The following is a 19,633-nucleotide window of genomic DNA, read 5'->3' as shown; positions in this document are numbered from 1 at the left end:
CAATCCCCATGTTGGATGTAGAGATTACTTTAAAAAATAAAATCTGAAAAAAATAAACAAAATAAAATTAACCATGTGTATTTTTATTCCTATCAACAGTTTAGGAGAACGCTTCTTTACGTGCCTCAGCACAAGGTATTTCAAATCCCTGCTAATCTGCCAGGTGAAAAGTAGTACAATATGTCACCAATTTCATTTGAAATTGAACAGTTTATTTGCTTACATATTCATTTTTATTTCTTATATGAACTGCCTATTGTCTTTCTTTTTTATTGACAAATGACAGGCCTTCATCTATTATATATGTTGCAAATACTTTTCCTGGGTGGTCATTTGTGTTTTGACTTTGGGTGACACAAAAGTTTAGTTTTTACCTAGTCAGATTTTTCTTTTCCCGTGTGGTTTCTAAGTGTTTTAAATATTTAGAGAGGCATTTTTCAAGACTCTTCAAAGTTCTCTCATGTTCTTACCTGGAAGTGGGCATTTTAAAGTCATATCATTTGGGGCACCCAGGTAGCTCAGTCAGTTTGGCCTCTGACTCTTGATTTTGGCTCAAATCATGATCTTGGGGTCCTAGGGTCAGTCCAGGGGTCGGGCTCCTCACTGGGCAGGGAGTCCCGGCTTGTCTCCCTCTCCCTCTGTCCCTCTCTCTGCTTCTGCGTGCTCTCTCTGACAGAAGGAAAGCACAAGCAGGAGGAGGGGCAAGTAGAGAGAGAGGGAGAGAAGCAGGCTCTCCGCAAGGCAGGGAAGCAGATGGGGGGCTCAAAATCCCAGCATCCTGGGATCGTGACCTGAGCCGAAGGCAGACAGACGCCCAACCCTCTAAGCCACCCAGGCGCCCCTAAAAATAAATTTTTATATCTTTTATCAATCTGGTGCACATGAGTAAGTGTCCACGCACTTGAAGAGTAGCTGGAGGGCCCATTCATCCCTTCCCAGGTGGCTAGCTAATTGTACCATGTTTATTACGTCTCCTGGACGTCTTAGACGATAGCCAGAGGAGAAAAGAGAGTCAAAAGAGAAACGGTAAAAGAGTCGCGGGAGGTAATTTGGCGCGCCTACTAGCCCCTGCGGGGAGTAAAGCGCCCCCGCCCTGGGCCGCCAGCTTCCCGGACTCCGGGAAACCGGCGGAACGCAGGTGAACGAAGGCTTGGAGCCGCACGAGCCCGGCCTGGGAGGACTGTACGGCAGCGGGGGAGCGGTTTGGCGGGAACACAGGGCCGCTCGGAGGCCGCCGCCGCCGCGATGCTTCCCTCCTTGCAGGAATCTCTGGATGGGGATGAAAAGGAGCTAGAGAGCAGCGAGGAGGGAGGCTCCGCGGAGGAGCGGAGACTCGAGCCGCCACCCAGCAGCCACTATTGTCTCTACAGCTACCGCGGAAGCAGGTGCAGCACCCAGCGTCCCTGTGGTCCCTCCCCGGCCCTGCCGCCGGGCCCCGCATCCCAACCCCGGTCGCTCGCAAAGACCTCCCCCTCTCCCAGCTGTATAGTCTCTGGCCCTAAGGGCCCCCTGGCCTCACGCCGTTCTTAAGGGCCACCGGCCTGGACTTTGCCCCTCCTAAGCCTCTGCGCTCCAACTGTCCCTCTCGACTTCTCAGCCCCTTCCTGTCGCCCCTGCCCTCGTTTGGCGCAGCGCCTCGGCCACTCATTAATGTCAGTTTCCACCCCGTCCTTCTTGTCAGTACCGCCCCACTTTCTCCCATTAGCCCCACGCATCCACACTTCCACCCCACCCTCTGATTGTCCTCTGTTCTCGCTGCCCCCTTTTCCTCGGTCGGGGCAGACACTCCTGGGGCTCTCTTGACCCTGGAAAGTCTGGTTTTTAGAGGAAATTCCCTCGACTCTTGTCGATGTTTAATTTAGCCTTTCTTCCACCCCTTAGAAGGCCTGGAGAGAGAAGGGGCTCTTGTCCGCACCGTTGCATGGGTTCTCCCTGTCATTAGGGTAGGCAGTGGAGGATCGACGCCCTTCTAACTTGCAGCATTTTCAGTGGACTGTACCCTCCCACCCTGCTTGCCAGCGGGGAGGGGGCCATACCGCGCTTGAGTTAGAGCCCATAACTCATAGCGGCATTGCTTTTGTGATGTGCAGATTGGCGCAACAGCGAGGGGACAGTGACGATGGAAGCCCAAGCGGCACAAATGCAGAAACGCCCTCTGGTGATGATTTCAGGTAAACACAGCTCGCCCCTAACCCACGTGTGTGCTTTTATCTTCTGTGCGTCTCTGTCTTGTAGATAATAGTGCGTACCTTATTTCCCTTCAGCTTTCCCCGACTCAAACCACCGAGCCCACCTGTCCCCTAGGAACTGCATCTGGATTTCCTCCTTCCTTCATTCATTCAAGGCTGGGCAGATCCAAATACCCGTAGTGCCCCTGGTGATTAGCCAGAAGCAGTAGATCTTAGTTCCTTGATTGGAACTGCATTAAATATTCAACGTCATATGAGTATAAAGAAATCTAAAATGCTCCTTTTCCCTGCCTTCAGTTTCCTTTCAGAGCTGCATTGCTACACACTGGAATGTAAACTCCAGGACAGCAGAGATTTTTGTCTCTTTGGTTCATTGATGTCTACCTACCTAGCACACTGAGAGATACTAGGGGAGACGTTTAGTACATATTTAGTAAATGAATGAATGAACCTTAGCACTTGATGCTAAGTAGGGTATAATACAACAATATGTCCACTGACTGGATGATGGATGATTTAAGGAATTTTTTAGGTGTCTTAATAGTGTGATGGTACCGTGAAAAGGAGGTAAGGTCAGGGGATTAGGGGCCCCGGTGGAGTCATAATACTAGAGAGAATGAGCTGGGAAGATAGGACTATTTTAAACTGTTCAAGGAGGTAGATCATACCTGGGGACATACACATCTAGAAGCCTCCCCAACAGGAGTCCTATAAAAAGCTTTGTCAAACCCTTAAAGAGATTCGGCTGTTAGTAATATTCTGACTTACGAGGTGTGAATGTATAGTCCACTGATAAGGAATGTGTATGTCTCATTTGTCAAGCCTTTCCTTAGTGGATACTAATCTGCCATCGGAAGTGGAACCAGAGCTGCGCAGTTTCATTGCTAAGCGTCTTTCTAAGGGAGCAGTCTTTGAAGGGCTGGGTAATGTTGCATCTGTGGAGCTGAGGTAAGTGTAAAATGTGCTGTGTCTGGAATTTTTATATCTGAGCTGAATATGAGAAGGAAGGAGAAATTGCAAAAGATCAGGTCCTACTAGGCTTGCCAAGCTGGCCTTTGTTCTCTGGCAGCCTGAGCGCTGGGTCTCACACACACATTTGTGGAATGGAATTCGGTGAATGGCAGACTCTGCCACCTAAGCGTACTTATTTAGTTTTGTACTTGAGACAATGAGTTCATTACCAAAATGAAAAGTGCATACTTTACAGTTGGTAAAGTGCTTGCACAAACTTTGATGCCATTCTCTCTACAAAGGGGCCATAGAGCAGATACTCTTACTTCCATTTTTAGATGAGCAAATAAACTAGAAGACATGAAGATTAAAAAAAAAAAAAAAGAAGAAGACATTAAGGTCAAAAAGCTGGTCACATTGATGGAGTTCAGGCTTAGTCACAGGTGTCCTCCATTGACTTTAGCCATCTTTCCATCATACCCCTTGATTGTAGTTCACTTTAGAAGTATGGTTTTGCCATCAAGTCCCCTCAGGAGTATGAAGCCACAGCCAAAAGATAAAGCCCCAGGATTAACATGTCACATCTGCTTGGAGCTTCAGCGATCTGTGAAGCTTCGGGGGGGAAAGAGAACATGCTTATATTTATGTAAACGTGGATACACTATGAATGAGAATAAGATTTGCACGAGTTTTTCACGTAAGAGAGGAGAACTCAAAGAAATGGCACGTTTGAAATTCCAGGCGCTGCTTTCGCTAAAAACAGCTTTCCTCTGCTGTTTCAAGCAAACCAAGGAGAAGTCTAGGAGGTTCTGACCTAGTTTGCAATTGAACAGTATTGCCAAATGAAGATGACCAGGGCTTGGAGCAGTCCATAAAACTAGATGCACGAGGGGCACCTGGGTGGCTCAGTGGGTTAAAACCTCTCCCTTCAGCTCAGGTCATGATCCCAGAGTCCTGGGATCGAGCCCCGCATCAGGCTCTCTGCTCAGCAGGGAGCCTGCTTCCTCCTCTCTCTCTGCCTGCCTCTCTGCCTACTTGTGATCTCTGTCAAATAAATAAATAAATAAATAAATAAATAAATAAATAAAATCTATAAATGGTGTTTTCAAAAAAAAAAAAAAAAAAACTAGATGCACAAGTTAACACAATAATACATTTCACTGTCTTGTCTTTTCTAGGATTCCAGAATCCCGGGTCGGTTGTTATTACTGTCTTTTCCAGCAAGAAAAACTGCTTCCTGAAGCAGCAACAGTGGACTATGAACATAACGCTTCAGAGTATGTGGTCTGTTTTTTAGGAGGGTCTGAAAAAGGACTTGAGCTATATCCTTTCTTTGGTCTTCGAGGATATCAGGAAGGAAAACATGGGAAGCCAGGAGGAGGAGTATTACTACCAACCTCCAAAGAGCTTTTCTACCCCTTCTCTATTTACTTCATTTCATACCTTCATACAACCAGTTTGTCCTGGCATGTTTTAATTTACAGTTTGCATCATTTGAAAGATTTTATGTATCCTATTGAGAGATAAAACACTGTCCTGATGCACCCTTTATATTGCTTCCTTAAGAACGTACTTTCAGGCTTGAACTGGACAAGTATATTCAAGGGCTGAAAAATGACATGAACCGTGAGGTAAGGTGATCGAAGATTTAATTGGTAAGACTGAGAGGATAAACACAGTGTAACTGCTCTACTTATTAAATCACACAGGTGTAGGGCGCCTGGGTGGCTCAATGGGTTAAAGCCTCTGCCTTCGGCTCAGGTCATGGTCCCAGGGTCCTGGGATCGAGCCCCGAATCGGGCTCTCTGCTCAGCAGGGAGCCTGCTTCCACCTCTCCCTGCCTTCCTCTCTGCCTACTTGTGATTTGCCTATCAGATAAGTAAATAAAATCTAAAAAAAAAAAAAAAAAATCACACAGGTGGACACAAAGACACTCCAATTCTAAAAATGTACTGCTTTGTGGGCTAATAGGAGGGTGCTGGTTAAGGGAAGCAGGGAACATAGTCCTGTAAGTGCTCTAAGTTTCACAAGACTGCTTCTAATGTTTTGTATCCGGGAAAAATTGATTCCATTCAATTCAGGGTATGTAGTAACATGCCAAGTGAGAAAGAGGATGCTCTTTTCCTGATTTCTAGGCACATACGACTTAGGTTCTGGTCAGAATTAATGTCCGCGGAGCCTCTGGCACCAAAGACATGCTATACAATGGTATGACTGTCCTTGAACCAACATCAAAGATTTGTAGAAAATTTCCATTTTTTAATTAGTCGATCTTTTGCAAACTAGTCACATCCATATTGATTGAATTACCCATACCTTTAAAAAACTACACATTCAGCGTGTAGTAGTTGTTAAGTCGTAACTCTTCTAACTTTACTACCCATTACATGTGGTATCAATTCCTTTTACTTGTCATGTGCTTACAAGATTCTGTGGGAGAAAAAAGGCTAGCATAGGAGTGAGCCAGGGAAATGAGTCTAGGGGGAGCTGCTCTCCCAGAGTAGAGCTCTTCTACTGGTCCCCAGTGAGCTGCATAGCCTAGAAAGCCAGGTGTGCTCATGGCAGCAATCGTGGCAGCATGTCTGACAGCTGGAGTGGGCTGGAGTGCTTTGATGAATTAGGGTGTGTCCTTCTCTGATCCTATTTGAATGTGAGTGAGCTGTCTCACTCCTTCAGCCATGTAGCAGGTCCTCTATAAGCTCATGCATGGATGTTTCAGGTACTGCCAAGGGCTGGGGTGATAGAGATTATTAAGAGAATATTTCCTTGGGCACCTGGCTGGCTCAGTTGGTAGAGCATGCAATTCTTGATCTCAGGGTTGTGAGTTCGATCCCCGCTTTGAGTGTAGAGATCACTTAAAAAGAAAATCTTAAAAAAAAAAAAATATCTCCAGGGCGCCTGGGTGGCTCACTGGGTTAAGCCTCTGCCTTCGGCTCAGGTCATGATCCCAGGGTCTTGGGATCTAGTCCTGCATCCGGCTCTCTGCTCGGTGAGGAGCCTGCTTCCTCCTCCTCTCTCTCTCTCTGCCTGCCTCTCTTGTGATCTCTGTCAAATAAATAAATAAAATCTTAAAATATATATATATATATATCTCCAGGGGCACCTGGGTGGCTCAATGGGTTAAGCTCCTGCCTACTTGTGGTCTCCGTCTGTCAAATAAATAAATAAAATCTTAAAAAAAAAAAAAAATCTCCAGTGAGTACACACAGTATGGTAGGGGGAGATGGACATGTAAATGCCCAGCTTTTCCCAGCAAAGAAATTGCATGGAACTCTACTATTTCTGTCTCTTTATTTTATGTAATATACCTCTAAGTGTGTTTTTAAGAATTTCAGTGGAGAATTAATCCCCACTCTGTTCACGAAAGTTGTATCACAATTCCTTGAGTCGGTGGTGTTAGCTTAAAAAAAGGAAGTGTCTATCCTCACTTTTTTTTTCTCTTTTATCCCGCTGAGCCACCCAGGCGCCGCTTTTTTTTTTTTTCTCTTTTAAAGATTTTATTTATTTATTTATTTATTTGGGAGGGAGAGAGAGAAAATGAACAGGAACAGAAGCAGAGGGGGAGGGCAAAGCAGAATCCCCACCGAGCAGGGAGCCCGATGTAGGGCTCAATCCCAGGACCCTGGGATCATGACCTGAGCCAAAGGCAGACACTCAGCTGACTGAGCCACCCAGGCACCCTATCCTTAGTTCTTCATCGTCAAGAATATCAAGAAGAAAATGTTAAGTCTACTAAAATGAATGCTTATATTAAAGGCAATGACATTCTTTCTTGATCTAGGAAAGAGGCCTGGAGAACCACATAAAATCCTACCTGAGCAGCTGGTTTGAGGATGTTGTATGCCCAATCCAAAGGGTGGTTCTTCTCTTTCAGGAGAAGCTTACCTTTCTGCTACATGCTGTAAGTATTGCCTAAACAAAAGCATTTCTTTAATAGAGAGTCACTTTGGCAGAGTTTGATTAAAGACATACTCACTTTCTCTCAACACTCTGAACACCTGAACATACACATATTCCCCCTCGCCGCTGAATATTCATTCAAACTATGCTTGTAATCAGAATAGACCACGTTCTGTTTACTGAGATCTAGAAAGTTCCATTACTCAGGTAGAATTGCAAATACTAAATCTTCCCAATAGGGTAAAACATTATTATTATTTTTTTAAAGTAGGCTCCATGCGCAGCTTGAGCAGGGCTTGAACTCATAACCCTGAGAGCGAGACCTGAATTGAGATCAAGAGTCTGACCCTTAACCAACTGAGCCAGCCGGGTGCCCCTAGGATAAAACATTTTAAAATAATACTTTTGAAGTGATCTGGGAGAGGCATAATTTCCAAAACAATTTGAGAAGGAAAACAAAAACCCGAAGTGAATTTTAACTATATAAAAAGTCCAGAGACGGGTGTCTGGCTGGCTCAATCAGTAAACCATGCAACTCTTTATCTTGGGGTCATGAGTGCAAGCGACACATTGTGGGTAGAGATTACTTTAAAAAAAAAAAATGTCCGGATAAAAAATGAAAAATTCACAAAAATAATTCAGACAATGGGGGAAGGCTAGAGTACATGGACAGGCTTTTATTTAAATATGTGGTGGGTAAATTCAGCTGCAACTGGATGGTCCCATGAGACCAGGGTGATAAAGCCAGGTTTTAGGCTGTCATTGGGCAGCCACTGAACAAGGCTCTGGAGAGCACTGGGTAGTGCCCGTCAAGAATGGTCCAGTGTGGTGCTGATTGGGGAAGCTGACTTTTACTGTCGAGTAGCTGCTCCATAAGGAAAAGTAGAATCCCTGTATCTATTAGGCTTTATTTTTCTCCCATAGGCTCTGAGTTATACTCCTGTTGAAGTTAAAGAATCAGATGAAAAGACAAAGAGAGACATTAACAGGTAAAGAAGAGTTTTGTAGTGGGGTGCCTGGGTGGCTCAGTGGGTTAAAGCCTCTGCCATCAGCTCAGGTCATGATCCCAGGGTCCTGGGATCAAGCCCTGCATCGGGCTCTCTGCTGGGCAGGGAGCCTGTTTCCTCCTCTCTCCCTGACTGCCTCTCTCCCTGACTGTGATCTCTGTCTGTCAAATAAATAAAATATTTTTAAAAAATCTTAAAAAAAAAAAAAAAAGTTTTGTAAGGAGGGAACCTTCTCCACAGCAAGCCTGATACTACATTTTCAAACCTCCCACCCAGTGCAGAATGAATTTGTTCTCTCCTCCCTACCCTGCAATACTGTGTGTGGAAAAGAACTTGTGTATGTGGCAGGTTTCTGAGTGTGGCCAGTCTTCAAGGCCTTATTCATGAAGGCACCATGACGTCCTTGTGCATGGCCATGACCGAGGAGCCGCATAAACCTGTGGTCATCGATTGCAGCGACTCCCAGCCTCAGTTCTACAATGCAGGTGAGCCATAGCCCGAGGCAGCCTTCCTGGTGGGAGTCTATTTTTGCCCTGAGAACACATCATACAAACTTATCCCCCTTGCCTTGTACACTTGTATCTGTTTATCTCACACTCACCAAAAACAGTATCAATTCTAGAACCACAGAAATCCCATCATGCCTAGCAGTTCCACTCCTATGTATATAGAGAAGCTCTTGTATGTGTATGTAAGGAGACAAGTACAGAAATATTCAGAAAGGCATTGTTTTAAATAGCAAAGAATGGAAGAAAATGTCTATCATCAAGAAAACTGAAAAACTGGGATGCCTGGGTGGCTCTGTGGGTTAAGCCTCTGCCTTTGGCTCAGGTCATGATCTCAGGGTCCTGGCATCGAGTCCTACATCGGGCTCTCTGCTCGGCGGGGAGCCTGCTTCCCCACCTCCCCACCTGCCTCTCTGCTTATTTGTGATCTCTGTCTGTCAGATAAATAAATAAAATCTTTAAAATAAAAAAAAAAAGAAGAAAACTGAAAAACTGCTGTAGTCATACAGTAGAGTCCCATATAGCAGCGAAAATGCACGGACTAGCTCAGAAGCATACTATTTAGTCAAAGAGCCATTAAAGAAAAACACATTAAGTTTAACATACGTAAAGTAATACTATAAAGGCCTTAGAGATATTTTTTTAAAAATTGACAAAAGTTGAAAGAAATATGTGGGAATGATAATCCTTTCTGATGGGAAAGGAGGGGGATATGATGGGGAAGACACAACTCAGGGCTTCAACCATTTGGTATTTCTTAGCCAGGTGGTAAATAGACTATTTTTTTAAACCATTACAGAACTCTTAAATAATTCACTCTTAAGTGGGGCACTTCAGTGGCTCAGTCGGTTGAGCGTCTGACTCTTGATTTTGGCTCAGGTCATGATCTCAAGGTCATGAGATCAAGCCCTGTGTCCAGCTTCTCACTCAGTGGGGAGTCTGCTTGAGATTCTCTTAGTCTCACTCTGCCACTCACCCCACTTGTATGTGCTGGCTCTTTCTGTCTCGCTCTCAAATAAATAATCTTTAAAAAAAATACAGTGTAAATGTTTTTACCAAGAAAGAAAGAAAATCACAATGGATACATGTGGTGTACACCTGAAACTAATAAGTTGGATGTCAGTTACACCTCCATTAAAGATAAATAAATAACGAATAGAAAATAAATGTCTTATGCTTTGTAAGGAGGGAACCTTTGCATTGGTAGGATTTCAGTTTTATTTATTTAATTTTTCTAAAATACTTCATAGGAAGCAACCGGTTTTGTGAGGACTGGATGCAGGCTTTTTTGAATGGCACTGAAGGAGGTAACCCTTTTCTTTTTCGACAAGTACTGGAGAACTTTAAACTAAAGGTAATTAATTGGCTACGTGCCAAATGCCACATAACGTTTTTGTCTCAATTTCCGTTAGTACCAATGACAGAGTAACAAATCTGCTTTACAGCTGTGATGTCTATTAAATAGGACATTCTCAAAACTAGAATCCCCAGAAGGCATTTACTTTATTTATATTTTCCAGGAGCTTCTGCATATATATCATTGCATTTCCAATTAATTGGGTTGAATGCTTTCTTGTATCTTGGGACTATCTTCTAATTTGTGATGTATCTTAGTTGGAAAGCACCAAAAAAAAATGGTTCAATGCCTAAGGTTCAAAATTCTGATGGGGAGGAGCGTTGTTACTTTATTTAGGTGATTTTAAAGGTATTTAAGAAATTGTGTTCTCCCAAGGGCAAAGCATATTAGCCCTAAGAATGATGGAAATATTTAAAATAAAAAGCAAACATCTCAGCAACATATGTCAAGCTCTCAGCTGGATAGGAGAAATTTTTCAGGCTTCATTATTATCTCACTAAACACATATTTAACTGGGTAATTTTTTTCTAGGCCATACAAGACACAAATAATTTGAAGAGATTTATCCGACAGGCAGAAATGAATCATTATGCTTTGTTTAAATGTTACATGTTCCTAAAGAACTGCGGTAGTGGAGATATCCTTTTGAAGATTGTTAAAGTGGAACATGAAGAAATGCCCGAAGCCAAAAATGTGGTGGCTGTCCTTGAAGAATTTATGAAAGAAGCTCTTGCTCAAAGCTTTTGATCACATGTTTTGAGATAACTGTATTGTGAAGTTGCACCTTCAAGCCTTGGTGTTTGAAACTGCGGTCGTTATAATTGTCCATAGGATTGCTACTTCAGACTATTTCAAACACATTCTAGATGTCTTCATTTTGTAATTTTAAAATTTAACTTACTTAGACATAAAAATCCAAGGACCATTTTCACTGAGTCTTAGATGTCGTTAGAATCGTGGCGTTTTAGCGCACTGCTGACCCCATAAATTCCAGGCTTCAGGGGGTTGAGGCTCAGAAGTCTTGAAAGGTAATTTTGTGGCTTCTCTGAGGAGCTGGCTGCAGTATTAAGCAATTTTTCCTCCCAGAAAAATTGTCATACTCCTTTCTCCATGTACTATAGCTTCTTTAAAAAAAAAAAAAAATGTCCTCCTAGTCTCAGGACAGATCAGTGCTGTGACACCATTTCAGAGACAGATCTGTGCATCCTGTGGGTGCTTGGATAGATTTTCTTTTTTGTCTGATTATTGCATGGATGACAGAGCCAGCTTGTAAGACAATACACAAATCATGAGTGTGTAAGGCATTAAATGAGCTTTAAAAATAGATGCATAAGCTTCAAGACAAAACATCTCTGACAGAAAGCTACTGCCAAAGTGGCCCCCAGCCCCTTTCTTCATTCATTTGTTCACAGCTACTTGCCAGGAGCCTGTATTTTCTTTTCTCTTTTTATGTCGAAAATGCTGTAGTTTCCCAACAGAGTGTTAAAAAAGAAACCAAGTACTTAAATTCTACAAGCAAACTGTAACAAAGAATGCGAACAGATTCTTCATATCAAAGTTACTCATTGATTTTAGGGTTTTTTGTACATTTGTTACAAGCCTCATATTGTTTTACTCTGAATCAACTGAATGGGGCCTCAGCTAGAGCCATTTATAATTCCCAAGGAAGCCAGTTGTAGCTACACTTGTGATGGCAGTTTGTTCTGCAAAGCTCTTTAATAAATCCATTTGATAATGATTTTTGTTTAGAAGATCAGAAGTCTTATTCTCACTGCCCTCAGGATGCTCAGAGGAACACAAGCCCGTAAAAATCCTCTCCTAAACTTATACATAAGTGCTGAGTTTTAACTTTGAAAATGACTGGCAATGGCCTTATGCTTTCTCTTCTACAGAAGTCTGGGGACATGACTCACCAAGCCATTTCTTTTCCTTTAATGAGAAATACAATTCAGGATCTTCATAAAGGCTCTCATATGGTTTTAAATTTTAATAACTTGGATTGTAGGCAGTGTAGAAAACAAAATCCAAATAGCATTTTTTATAGCATTAAATTCAGAATGACTATGGGAAATAAGCAATTCCAAGGCACTACACTTGAATCTGACTTTTTCTAATGTACTTGGTTGCTCATTTAGAAATCAATTTTTTAATAGACAACATTAGGACATCAACATTTGGAGTCAAAAAAACATATTTTTCATTTTCAAATTCACGTTTCATTCAATAGTCCATGATGTAAATGGCATTTTAAGGTAATGTATTACCTGCTTCAAGCCATTTATGGATATAGTCAAAGTTTCATTAGCTATTCCTTACATGAACTTCTAAATATATATTTTGTGATGCAGGCTCAGTACACTGTGTACCATATAGTCTTATTTTACAAGTCTGTGACAAACCATCACTATTGTAGGCGAAGAAAATGGTGACGTGGAATCAAGTATCCTGTTGGCCATGAGAAGAAACCCAAAGAGCTCATGACCAGAAACATGGACTGTATTCAAATTTTAATAAGCTAATGTATTAACTTTTAAAGTTTTAAAAAGGACTTGTTCACGTGTGGAATACATTTATGTATTACTTGTGTGCTCTACACACAGGAAATATGTTTGTCATGTTATCAAAAATGGCCTCAGTTTAATTGTAATTATATTTGTAACAATAATCATAATAATAAACCACTCTAGCTTCTCATCAAGAGTCATTTTTGTTTAACAAGCTCCATTCTCAAGCTGACATTTTTATGAAGGTGCGGCAAGTTTGCGGGGGAGATCATACTTGTCATGCTAAGGAATCTGTTGAAGACAATCACATCCCCTCCTGGAATAACACCTTTTGGCACCTGGCAGGAGGCATCAGGAAGGGTGTGAGGGCAATTTCCATCACGATGTTTTATTCATTGTCCAGGGAAGTTACACACCTAGAACTCAATAACCCAAATCACTTCCCTTCACTCTCATTCATTATTAACCATGATAGAACGCCTGTCCTTCACCAGAGACGCACTTAAACCAGATGCTAGGAAAGCCTGCAGGCATCCGGGAAACAAGATGAGGACCACGTTTTCCTAACCATGTGTCTTCTTAGTGATGGAGATCCGCCCCCGCCCGCACACACCCTGGCATCGATGAAGTCCCTCTACTTGGAGGTGTAAGAGGGCAGCTCCAGTCCCGCAACTGCTAAACTTCCTAAATGTGACCCAGACTTCAGATAATTCTGAGCTGGCATAAATGCTAGATTTCGGAAGTCAGTGGTGATAGGGAGCGGCCATGAATTCATAGCTATGGATTTGCTTGTAAACTATTCTAGAAGGGCTGATAAAGCAGAGATCCTGTTAAGTGAGCACCAAATCAATGTTCCAAGGTCCATTACTTTACTAATGCAGTGAGACTGGGTCCTGAAACGAACGCCCTGGCCCTTCCACAGGTTTAGTGCCCTGAAAGTCCCACACAAACAGCCGAGGGGTGAGTGAAAGCATGAACTTGGGAACCACAGTGCGAATCTATCTATGCCACGAGGTACCCATGAGTCACTACACTTCTCTAAGCCTGCCCCTCTTGTAAACATGGGTGTACTGATACCATTTCACACCAAGTAGCCCTGCACTAAATGAGGATCTTCCATGGAAAATGCCTTATGCAATGCCCAGCACATACTAAGTAATCCGTAAACCGTCTTCAGGGTTACCTATTCACTGTCTCACGAAGTTATCGGAGAAAGAGGCTCTGGTAGGAAGGAGGAAGCAGAAAAGTTAAGGGGGAAGAGATAGGAAGCCAAAGGCAAAGCTAGCTAAACAGCTTCTGGCTGTCCAGGGAGCTGGCCCGTAAGCGCCCCAGCTACTGGAGCCTGGAACTGACTGGGGGGTGCACCGGGCCTCAGACAGGGCCCCGATTTTCCCTCCGGGGATGTGAAGCAGGAACGAATTCTTTGACCTTGAGCCTGAGCTGTACTCTTAAGTTGGCTCTGGGATGCCTTCTGCAGCTTTTAGAACTGTTTTGCAATGACCTACAGGAAACCGATGTGACAACATTATGGGAAACAGCTCCCATGCTCAGTTTAACAGGGTGGTTTAATCCCCCAAGGAAATTTAACGGTTATGAATAGCAAACCCATGTACGCAGCCGTCGGTTTAGAAAAGCTGGGAAAAAAACTTCACTTTCTCAGACTGTGTCCATTCGAAGCCCATTTGATTATTAAACTCACCAAGCATTTACGCCCCTCTTGTTCTCCTCTTCTGTTTGCGAACTATGCTTTTACCCTGAGAACCTTTCTATCCCTTCCTCAAGATCCTCAGGCTTTGACTACCCCTCGAAAGACCTAAATAATAGACTACTGGGGTAAAGAAGGAAGTTCCTAGATATTTCAAAGATCATTCCAATGATAGTAGTATATTAATCTCCCATTAGAATATAGGTTAGAGAAGAGCAAGATGGGGCGCCCAGCAGGACAGCAGGCAGAGAAGTTCCTGACCTGAAGCCACGGACCAGTTTCCTTATTCACACACCACCTCCCCCCTCCACATTGTACACAAAATTGTCTATCTGTGCATTTTTAGGGCAGGAGAAAACACAGCTTCCATCAACCACTCAAAGAGTTCAGTAATTCAAGAATGGTTAAGAATCACCGAGCTAGGAACACTAGCACCCGCACCGACTCCCAGAGCTGTGCCGTATGTCCATCAGAGGCCCAGCGCAGCACCACTGCTTCCCACTGCCTCCCACCTCCCCGACCCAGACCGAGACGAAACAGGCTCCAATGCTAGCCCTTCAGGCCACTTCCTGAGTCACCGATGGCTTTAAAAAAAAAATCTTTAATGGAATCTGTGTTCAAATAATATGTTACAACAAAATATACAGAATGTACACAATACAAAAATATTTAGAAACAAACATTGCAGCTTGTGTTTCCTTTTGTTTCCCACTTACTCAAGTCCTGGGGGTGGGGGGGGTGGAGTGGATATTCAATGTTGGGCACTGTTTTTTTAAGGCAGAGGAGTGTGGTGCTTTCTGGCCAGCCCTGGGAGCAGCATGAAGGACTCCAGGAAAGGGCTTCCGCGGCACCCGGGAATCTGCATTATTTGCAAACGAAATTGGACCCTGGGGGAAGATCTGGGCTTGGTGAGCAATGACTCCCCTAATCCTCTGGGTAAGAAGGGTCCTCGTGGAAATGGAGAGTCCTATTAGCTGGCAAAAACACCTCATTAGGGAGCTTTTCCTAATTAAAAAAATGAATGATTAATGGTGTCATTAAAGCCAAATTTCTCTTTTGAAGATCTGTTTTCCCTTCCCTAGTTTCTGTGATTCCTCTTCCGTTTAACGAGCGAGCAAGTCCGGCTGCTGTTTGGGGAATCCCCAGCTTTCAGTCTCTGTATCCTGTGGATGAAGGCCAGCCACCCTCCACAGCCCCAAGAGGCACCCTGGGCCGGTGGCTGTACGGGCCTGGGGAAGGAGGGGTGAAGGGGACGACGGTGCTGGCAGGGCGCCGGGGTGAGGGTGCATGGACCGGCTGCGGTGAAAGCCAGACACCAAAACAGAAACCTTTCTTACCAGACAATGATCTCTGGCCCTGGTTTGGAGACCTGGGTTGTGAGGAGTGACCGTGGAGCCCCAGTGGGTGGCCCTGTTTGGAGCTGATGGTTGGACAGGTATGGTGTGTAGCAGACTAAAGAACTTCTGGGTTCCTTTGGGACCTGCTGACAGGTGGGTCGCTTGGTGCATCTCAGACAGGATGGCATGTAGGATGTCCGCCTTAGGTAGTCCTTCTTGGTAGCAAACTTCCATCTGCAGCCCTGAGGGAACTGGGTGCTTCTCTGGGGCCTTTCTAGAGTCTTCTGGTTCACAGTCTTCTCACCCCTGCGAGAGGCAGACCCCTCTCCAGGCTGTACCAGATGAAGGTGGGAGAGACTCTCTACTCCCTCCACCCACAACCCAGAACACCGGGTGCAGGGGGGTGGGGGGCAGAGCGACGCCCTGCCTCCCCATAGGGCACAGGGTGCCTCTGCTCCTCCAGGGAGGAACAGCACTACTCAGGGTTAGGGGGCTGCAACCCATGGCCAGGGCCCCCCTCTCCATCCTGACCCAAGTCCTCTGAGACCCCTATTCCAACTTGTTCTCCTCTCTGAGGAAGCTGACTCTTCCAGCTACCCCCTTCCCTCCCTAGGGGCAGAGGCAGGCTCACGGGACACAGACAAGACGCCTTGGGGTGACGCAGCTCAGCCCCCAATTGGCCTGGCCATCCTCAGTGCCGTGCCAGCCCAAGGGCAGCATGACCTCAGGAGAGACATGTGGGGGTACCCAGACAATCTGTCTAGCACCGGGCAAAGACGGGGAAGGGCTTGGCGTAGCCTGTGGCTGCATGGAGACCCTGCCCGTTCACATGTGATCACTGAGGACAGGAAGCCACAGTGGCCCGAGAGCCCCTAGCTGTCTGGCCCGGCTGACTCCAGACTAGGCTCCTGCTCTCACCCCTGCAGGGACACACTCCCTCTGCCTCCAGGACTGGAGTTGTCTTTCTGGGTTGTCGGTTCTTGGGAATTCCAAGAGCAGTATACAGGGAATCACACATTTTGTCAAAGGCCATCCTCCCCTCCCCCTCTCCTCAGGGGCTATATCAGCTCCGGCTCAGAACTCATTCCCTCAGCCTCATTTTCCCACTTGTGCCTTGCAGGGGCGGGGGAATGAAGCTGACAATAGCCAGTTCCTGCCAAGCTCTGAGCCTCTGCATGTAGGGGCTGCCCTCCCCTCTGACCCTCCTCCAAATACCCAACAATTCCCTAGAAGCCGCTTTCCTCTAAATTGGAATTTCTTTGCAGCCTCCTGTCCTCCCTACTCGATGGATGCAGGGCTTCAATATTCCTGCCCCAGCTTCTCCTACACCCCCAAAGCTCCTTCCCTCCTGAGGAAAACAGAACTATCTTAGACAGGAAGGTCATTCTAGAGGGAAACAAGATGGGAACTTGGCAAAGGCTGGCTGAGGCGTCCTGAGCATCCCCCATACCACAGACAAGTCTCCCACTGGTCAGTGGCTCTCAGGGAGATGCCTGGAAAGGATGAGGAATGGGAAAGAAGGGGGTAGCTTTGCTGAAAGCCAGATCCTCAGGAGTCCCACCTCTCTGCGCCTTTTTCCCCTCTCACGCAGATCCTTCCACACGCCGCCATGCCCCCCAAGGGCCTCTCTGCAGTCTCTGACTTGCCTCACGTTCTTTCCATGGCCTCTCCTCCCATCCCATGGGTGTCCTTACACACTGAACCACACACACACACATACACACACACAAATGTCCCCATGACCAAAGGGGAGGCACAATATAGGGTCAGGGCAATGGAAGGGAAGGAAAAGGCGCTAAAAACAAGGCGGGGCCTGGGATGCCGAGGCAGGGAGATGAGATGTCAGTATCTGGGGGACAGGGAGGGAGAAATCCAAAGGTGGTCATGGGCCTTGCCTAGGGTAGCATTTGGGACGAAGTTTATTCCCTCCTGCTTGCGTTTCTCTCGCTGGACACCCCCAAGGGCAAGAGTGAGGCCTGGAGTTACAGCATCTCCCTTCTCTGCCTGCCTCAAGCACTAGAGGCCGTGCCTCAGTGCCCAGCACCAGGAGTGCACCCTGGGCTTGCTTACACCAAAACCCAACACGGCCCTCCTCCGCTCCAGAGCTCCAAACCCAACAGCTATAGAGCGGACACTCCCCGGCCTGTGACTGTACCTCTGAGCTGGACAAGGGCCTGCCTCCCTACCCAATGCTCGGATCCTCCTGACATCTCAGGACGAGGAAGAGGGAGGAGGGCTGCCGTCAATCCGTGACAAGGGAGGCGTCGCCTAAACTCATGGAACAAGCTGAGCCCCAGGGGAGGGCTGCCTTCACCCTGGCCTGATGTCCTCAGAACAGTCTAGAAAAACAGTAGCTGCATCCAACTCATCCAGCAGGGGCCTTTCAGAAAAGAGGCCCCACTGTCCAAACCTGAACACCAGCCTCACCGTGGCCCAGTCTCTCGTCCTGTCCTCCCCGGCCTCACGGAGCAGGTGCTGAGAACGAGAATGTCCATACGTGCTCCTTCCTGCTGCAGCTCAGCCCTCCCCTCCCAGACGTCGGGCCCCCGGTGCCTTAAGGAGGCGGTGGCAGCTTTAAGTCCAGCAGGGAGTAGGCGAAGATGTTCCAGAAGACAGCGAACAGAACGAAGACCATGTACATGGTCACAAAAATCCACCACAGGGACTGGTCCTGTAGCCTCTGCTCATAGTTCCTCAAGACCACCACGCCCAGCGTGATCCCCACAGCCACGCCACCCAAGTGCGCCACAAAGCTCGGGTGAGGGCACGGAGGGTAGGCCGATGGGTGGAATCGGAGCCACACGGCCCGCCCGAACTCCATGCTCACTGCAAGGGAAGGAAGCACAGGGGAGTCACAGCAGGGCCGCTGGGCAGGGGCGAAGGGAGAGGGCTCGCACGCCATCCATCTGCCCAGCCACCCACTCCCCCATCCACCCGTGAATTCATTCACTACCCACTAGGCTGAGCACTGTTTGTTCTCTGCCCTGCAGACAGACGAGTGAAAGACAGATGAACCCCTGTTCCCCCAGGGCTTACAGGTCTGTCAATCAACCAGCATCAATTACACACATCAGATAATTCCAGTAAGAAAAATTCTAAAGGGGGTAAAAAAAAAAATTAGGTAATTTTAAATCAATGCTGGGTGTGAGGAGGGGGGATTCATTAGTTTGGGGAATCAGGCAAGCTCTTCCTAGAGACGGGAAGTGGGAGCAGAGACATGATTATCAAGAGAGGACCCTAAGAAGAGAAGTCCAGGCAGAGGGGAGAGCTTGTGCAGAAACCCAGAGACCCTGACGGCTCTGCGTTCCTGAGTACGGGAGGCTCAGTTTCCCCATTTGTAGGGTGCCAGGCTACACTGTTGGAACGTTAATAACTCCAATATGTGCTAGCATGTTACAGTTTGGAAAATGTTTTCATGTATTCTCTCAAAACCCTTAGAAAAGCCCTCAGAACCAGTGCTTTTGTGATTGGAACAAAGGGATGGAGGGAAAAAAAGAGCAAAAAAGAAATGGGAACACACGACAGCAACAAAATCCTGAAATTTCTCTCCTAACAGTTGCTAAAATGCCCCCATCCTATCCTCCAGTTCATTATTCTCGCTTGAACTTGTTGGGTCGGCCAGTCCCATGGGACGCACTCTCCAAAGGACAGGGGCTTGGAAACAGCCATCTCACGGCCCACCACCAAAGAACACTAGGGGTAGGCATTCTTATCCCCATCTTGCAGATGCAGAAACCAAGGCAAAATTTGACAAGTGAAAGAAAGTCCTCTGCAGGGAATTCTGTACCTGGTCAGTTACCATTTAATTACCCAGCGTGTCTCTCTCCACTGTGGCCACCGGGGGGACACCCAGAACCTCCAAGGATGTTCTTTTCCCTGGGGCTTGCCTAATCTTCTGGCCTGGGCCCTGCAAGTCCAAGGATGGCCGATAGATGGCAGGAGAGGAGCAGTCAGGGAGCACTAAGGCCCAGGCCCTGGGCAATCCTTCAGCCTTTGCAGAGCAGGCCCTGGGGGCCACAAAGGAGGTCTGAAAGACACGGGTCCCCTGCTCCAAAACAGCATTCTAGTTTTTATGATGCTTCGAATTGGATTTTTTTTTAAATACCAAGACATGGGGCGCCTGGGTGGCTCAGTGGGTTGAGGCCTCTGCCTTCGGCTTGGGTCATGATCCAGGGTC

At 46.2% G+C, this 19,633-nt stretch overlaps 2 protein-coding genes across 3 annotated transcripts in view; one reads left to right on the top strand and one right to left on the bottom strand.

The window, feature by feature from the left end:
- Positions 1-1,219: 1,219 nt before the first annotated feature.
- Positions 1,220-12,595, top strand: LOC111151719 (chromosome unknown C17orf75 homolog). 2 transcript variants are annotated; one of them, XM_022509881.1, is made up of 10 exons: positions 1,220-1,385; positions 2,091-2,171; positions 3,012-3,137; positions 4,319-4,462; positions 4,714-4,771; positions 6,922-7,041; positions 7,965-8,029; positions 8,396-8,532; positions 9,804-9,907; positions 10,442-12,595. In XM_022509881.1, exons 1-10 carry the CDS (start codon positions 1,246-1,248, stop codon positions 10,655-10,657), a joined length of 1,191 nt encoding a protein of 396 aa, XP_022365589.1. In that variant the 5' UTR covers positions 1,220-1,245; the 3' UTR covers positions 10,658-12,595. The 2 variants fall into 2 exon arrangements, with proteins under 2 accessions (XP_022365589.1, XP_022365590.1); XM_022509882.1 differs by having other exon boundaries at positions 4,714-4,776; positions 6,927-7,041.
- A 5,415-nt stretch (positions 12,596-18,010) lies between these two features.
- LOC111151765 (rhomboid like 3) overlaps positions 18,011-19,633 on the bottom strand; it is a 47,321-nt gene continuing 45,698 nt past the window's right edge. The window contains exon 9 of the mRNA XM_022509949.1: positions 18,011-18,282. Within this exon, the coding sequence (XP_022365657.1) occupies positions 18,011-18,282 (272 nt within the window). The remainder of the gene's footprint in view (positions 18,283-19,633) is intronic.

This window comes from Enhydra lutris, unplaced genomic scaffold (genome assembly GCF_002288905.1).
Source record: "Enhydra lutris kenyoni isolate GAN:26980312 unplaced genomic scaffold, ASM228890v2 scaffoldscaffold26, whole genome shotgun sequence".
Lineage (NCBI taxonomy): Eukaryota > Metazoa > Chordata > Mammalia > Carnivora > Mustelidae > Enhydra > Enhydra lutris.
This window is presented reverse-complemented; position numbering and strand designations above follow the sequence as displayed.